Raw genomic sequence first — 5,124 nt, forward strand, 5'->3', positions numbered from 1 at the left:
AGTAGCTGTCATTTCTGTGACCTTTGTTTGATTGAGAAGAATGATACAGTGAGGATGATCCTAAGGTGATCCTTCGTGGAAGAGATATGTTTGAAATGCACTGGAAGACTCTCCAGGAAAACCTATAACCTACAACTTTGAAAAAAAATTTCTACACGTAACTCATTGAAGCTTATTATGTGTGTGGTCTATGAGGGTTTGAAGCCAGACACTAGCTGTTCAAAGATTCTTTTAAAGATTTCAAAAACAGAAGAAGACAGGTCAGTGTTTTGTCAAAATCACTGATTTACTTTTGGTTGACAATCATATTCTTTTACTGACGAACAAGCTCTTCACAGAGATGATGTTTGATGACTTCCATCATGATTTCAGAGTGTTACAAAGTGAGGAAAGGTACAGTAAAAATGAAAGTTTGTACATTATACCGTCACTCACAATGTTTTAACCACTGGATAAATGACTGCAACTGGGAGCCGTGTTACATGTCAATCCCTTAGTGGTATTTTAACTCTGTTTTGTGACTTAAAGAAGGAACTCTGACACAGCGTCAAATATTGAATTATTTTGAAAGTGTTGATTTAACTCTGGAGTGTGGAGCTATAGAAAACCCTGAAAAGAGTCTGTGGGAGTTAATTCAACACTGGACTTTGAGCTGTGCAGACGTTGGGTTTTTCTCACAACTAGAGTGTCAGTGTTTTATGTCAGGATGCTGGAGACGTTTGGATGATGTCGGATTTTGGTTCCTTAACAACTCAACTTAAAACCGACAGAATACCAACATCAGCTGTCTCGGCATTGTCCTGACACTGGATTTCTGTCACCTGACGTCGCAACCTACAGTCAGCCGGCGACCTGCAGGGAAGATGCAGAACCATAAACTCAGATAGACAGATAGATAGATAGTTAGTCATGTGGCAGTTCATTTCTGGTAATTTAATTAATTGTTCATTTGCGACTATGTCACTTTTTTTCCCCGCAGGACAGAGACCATGAAGTCCAGTGAACTCTCTGTAGACCTCTGTGATCAAACTGTGGCGAGACACAGATCAGGACAAGAAGCTCCCAGGGGAACAGTGGGAACCGTCCGTTAAGTGACATGAACACTGGGCCACTGCTCCTCTCACTCTGAGGCTGGTATCAGCTGCTGTGACTCAGGTTGCAGGAGGATGTAGGTGAAGGTGGGTGGAGTATGATGGAGCAGGACGGGGGGGGGGGGGGGGGGGGGGGGGGGGGGGGGGGTCTGCTACAGTGTCACTGTTACAGTATTGAATAACGGCCAGAAAGTGTTTTTGCAGAACATTAGGATGTCACAGTGAAGTTGACCTGTGACCTTTTGGATATAAAATGTCATTTGAGTTCAATTGTGTCATAATGAGCGAATGAATGTATGAGTTATGGCCACAGTGAGGTCACAGTGTGACAGAGGTGATGAAGTTCCTGATATTATTTGTTGCTGCCACTTTTCTGAACATGAAGCTCAATATAAAGTAACACATCTGTTTTACAGGACAGTTAGACAGCAGTGGACTGTGGGTTTCACATGTACAGATAAACCACCATATTCCAATAAACATGAAGATGTACTTAAACAAAAATCGAAGCGCGGTCTAAAATAACTGATGGACATTGCAGATGGATAACTACAGAAGAGGATTAGGGCCACATGTGATTTTCTTTCTTTTTTAGAATTCTGACTTTAATCAGAATTGAGAGAGTTTACAGGGTTTCAGCAGTGGACTGCAGGTGGATCTCCAGCAGATCCCCATATATTTCTGATTGACCTAAATTAGAGTTTAAACACAGAATTCTGACTTTAAAAACGTCTTCTTAGAAAAAAAAGTGTTAACAAGATTAGAACAGAAGTCTAAGAAACAAGTTAGAATTGAGAAAAAAAAACCTTTGAATTCAGGCTTTAAACTCATAAATTCTGACTAAAGAAACGGCTAAAAGGAGTTTAATGTCAGAATTAATTGAAAAAAAAGTGAATTCAAAGTCAGATTCTGACTTTGAATTCACTTTTTAAACTCACTTTTTCACAATTCTGGTTCTGAGTTTAAAGTCAGAATCAGAAAAAACAAAAAAAACATTTTCACACGTGGTCTTAATCCTCTTCGAAGGTAATAGTTGTTTCTCTCTCTGTGTGTTCCAGTCTGACTGACTCTCTCAGAACTTTGTTCAACTTTGAAATCGATCACAACAGTTGATAACGATCAATTATTAAGATACGTGTGTGCCGAAAGCCCTCTCTCCTCACTCCGCCTCTCAACAAGTGTCTCGTGCACAGTCAGGAGGCTTTTCAGTTGCAAATGCACGCGCACAGACGGAAGCTCCTCGCGCTCCCATTGGTCCGCACGCGGCTGCCTGCACTAGGGCTGGGGAACTTTTTGGAGAAGCGGGCAGAAGAGTTGAGAGAGAGAGCTGAAGGTCTGAAAGAGAAGAGTCCGAACCGCACTGACTGCTCTGTGACAGTGATGACCGCCGCCAACACGCTCCTCATCCAGGAGAAGTAGACTCTGGTCCGCGCGCGCTTCGCCTCCGGGTGTGTTGGGAGTAATTAGTTGATTCGGATCACCCGGCGCTCCGGTTGAACCTGTAGGGAAACCTGGCCACACGTCGCCAGGTGGACGGCGACAAAAGGCTCCAACTGTTGTGTACCTCGTCAACTTCTCCGCACCTGTCCAACATGTATAGCATGATGGAGCACGAGCTGAAGCCAACCGGCCAGCCCCCGTCTCACCAGACCTCCCAGGGAATGTCACCAGTCACCGGCAACATGACCGGGAGCATGGGCAGCAACGGAAACTCTCACCCGAGCTCCAAGACGGCGTGCGCACCTGGAGGAGACCCCATGGATAAAGTGAAGCGGCCCATGAACGCGTTCATGGTCTGGTCCCGGGGTCAGCGGCGCAAGATGGCTCAAGAAAACCCCAAAATGCACAACTCGGAGATCAGTAAGCGGCTGGGGGCCGAGTGGAAGCTGCTGACGGACGCCGAGAAGCGGCCCTTCATCGACGAGGCCAAGCGGCTGCGGGCCGTCCACATGAAGGAGTACCCCGACTACAAGTACAAGCCGCGCCGCAAGACAAAGCCGCTGCTCAAGAAGGACGCTCAGGTGGCCAAGTACCCGCTGTCAGCGGGGAACCTGCTGGCGGCGGCGGCGCAGGGCCAGGGTGGTAGTCCGAGGATGGAGAGCTACGGCTGGGGCCCCACCGGAGGGTACGCGGGCATGCAGGGCGAGGCGCTCGGCTACACGCAGCAGCTCCACCGGTATGACCTGTCCGCGCTCCAGTATCCACCTACAATGACTGCAGCACAGACGTACATGAACGGAGCCAACTCGTACAGGTGAGTCTCACAGTCCAGGTCCCGGTCCCACAATGAAGGGCGGGTTTTTTTTTTAATTTTTTAAACAGCTTCACTGATTTTTAAAACAATTTGTCTCTTTTGAATCGTTTTAATCAGCGGTGTATTAAAGTTTTTATTCTAAGTTTATTAAAGTTTTTATTCTAACTTTGTCACTTGATGTTATTGGACAGAAACTTTAATTTGGAGGCAAAACTACCAGAACTGAAAAAAAGAAAAATAAAACAGAAGTTGACCAACTCCTCTCACACATCTGAATTCCGTTTCCAGTTGCACCTGCTGTGACACTGACTTGAGAGAGATTTGTTAGAGAAGAGGCTTTAATCAGGTTGAAGTAAAGTACATTCAGTCCCACTGAGTCACTGATGGAACAACAGGCTTCAGTCTGCTGCCTACTTGTTATGCATGTGACACTGTGCTCTGGGCTGGGTCCTGCCTGGAATGTTGATCAGGATGACTTGATGGCAGGCAGGGCTGCTCTGTGTGTGGTCCTCTACCCACAGTCCCCTGCTCCTGCAAGCCATTGTCCCCACTTACACTTCAGGGTCCCTGCCTGCTGCCTCAGGCCTCGATGCAAACTGCAAACACTCCACACGTAGATAAATGATAAATAAAGTTGATTTAAACAGCGATCATTTCCACGCTCCTTTTGACTGACGAATCAACTGGAGCTCATTTTAAAGCCTCAGATGTTTTGACCTGTGTTTTTCAGTTGATGTTTGAAGCTCTGAGTCATCCTGGACTTGCTGAAGCTCGTCCGGTCCCACTGAATCACAGCGGCTGGGTCCAAGGCCAGATTGTAAAGTTTAAACTAAGAACAGGTCAGAACTGATACTCAGATCTTTAGAGAGGCTGAGATTTGTGACCAAAAATATAACTGATCTGGAAAAACAAGCTAAATTAAATTCAAATTATTTTAACTTTCTCTTGTAACGTCATTAAAACTAGACCTGATCAACTGACTGGATGCTCCGTGGTGTAACATAGACATAATGTTTGAAGGTTGACGTGAGTGTGTTGTCTGCATGCAGGCGTCTCTTCAATACATGTCTCCATGACTCCTTGTCTCATCCTACTTTGTCTCTCACGACCCAAATGTCATGTCTGCTTCCTAACTTTTTAAAAATCTATTTGTTTCCATTTTCAGTTCCAGTCATGTAGTCTAGTGTAGATCCAGGTGTCAGACCCTGATCCTGGTCAGTAGAGTAGCTGTTCCCCAGAACACACTCCCCCACACTGGGGCTCTTTTTCTACCTTATGACGGACAGGTGACATGACAGGTTAATATGTTTATTTAATGAGGAGTGGCTCCTCCCACCGATGATGTAGAGAGACCGGTGCTCCTGTTTAATCCACTTGACTGTAAATCAGAGGTGTCACTGTGAACCAGGTGACCAAACCTGCAGCACTTCCTGATTCCTGATTCCTGATTCCTGATTCCTGATTCCTGATTCCTAATCCCGGCTCTGTCTCAACATGCAGCTGCTCATCATGAATAACCTGCTGCTCTCTGACTCACTGTCAGCAGCTGATTGGCTGAAGAGCTGCTTTGTCCCATTAAAGGAGGAAGTAACAGAATGGAAGCGGTTAACAAAATAAAATTAAAAAAAAAAAAAAACAAGTGATTCTGATGAGGAGCCAGATCTGAGAACAGGTCTCTGGATCAGTGTCAGCAGCTCTGTGTTGTCTGCAGTTGTTAACATTGTTTTTTTTATATTTTCCATTAATAAGAGAATTGATTTTTTTTTTTTTTAAAGCAGC

General features: G+C 45.2%; 1 protein-coding gene across 1 annotated transcript in view; it reads left to right on the forward strand.

The window, feature by feature from the left end:
* The first annotated feature begins 2,367 nt into the window (after positions 1-2,367).
* Positions 2,368-5,124, forward strand: part of sox19b (SRY-box transcription factor 19b) — a 4,052-nt gene continuing 1,295 nt past the window's right edge. Inside the window, exon 1 of the mRNA XM_023423809.2 lies at positions 2,368-3,345. Within this exon, the coding sequence (XP_023279577.1) occupies positions 2,684-3,345 (662 nt within the window). The 5' untranslated portion in view covers positions 2,368-2,683. The remainder of the gene's footprint in view (positions 3,346-5,124) is intronic.

The sequence above is a fragment of the Seriola lalandi genome, unplaced genomic scaffold (genome assembly GCF_002814215.2).
Source record: "Seriola lalandi dorsalis isolate HSWRI2012SDOR001 ecotype SW California unplaced genomic scaffold, Sedor1 jcf7180002054694, whole genome shotgun sequence".
NCBI lineage: Eukaryota > Metazoa > Chordata > Actinopteri > Carangiformes > Carangidae > Seriola > Seriola lalandi.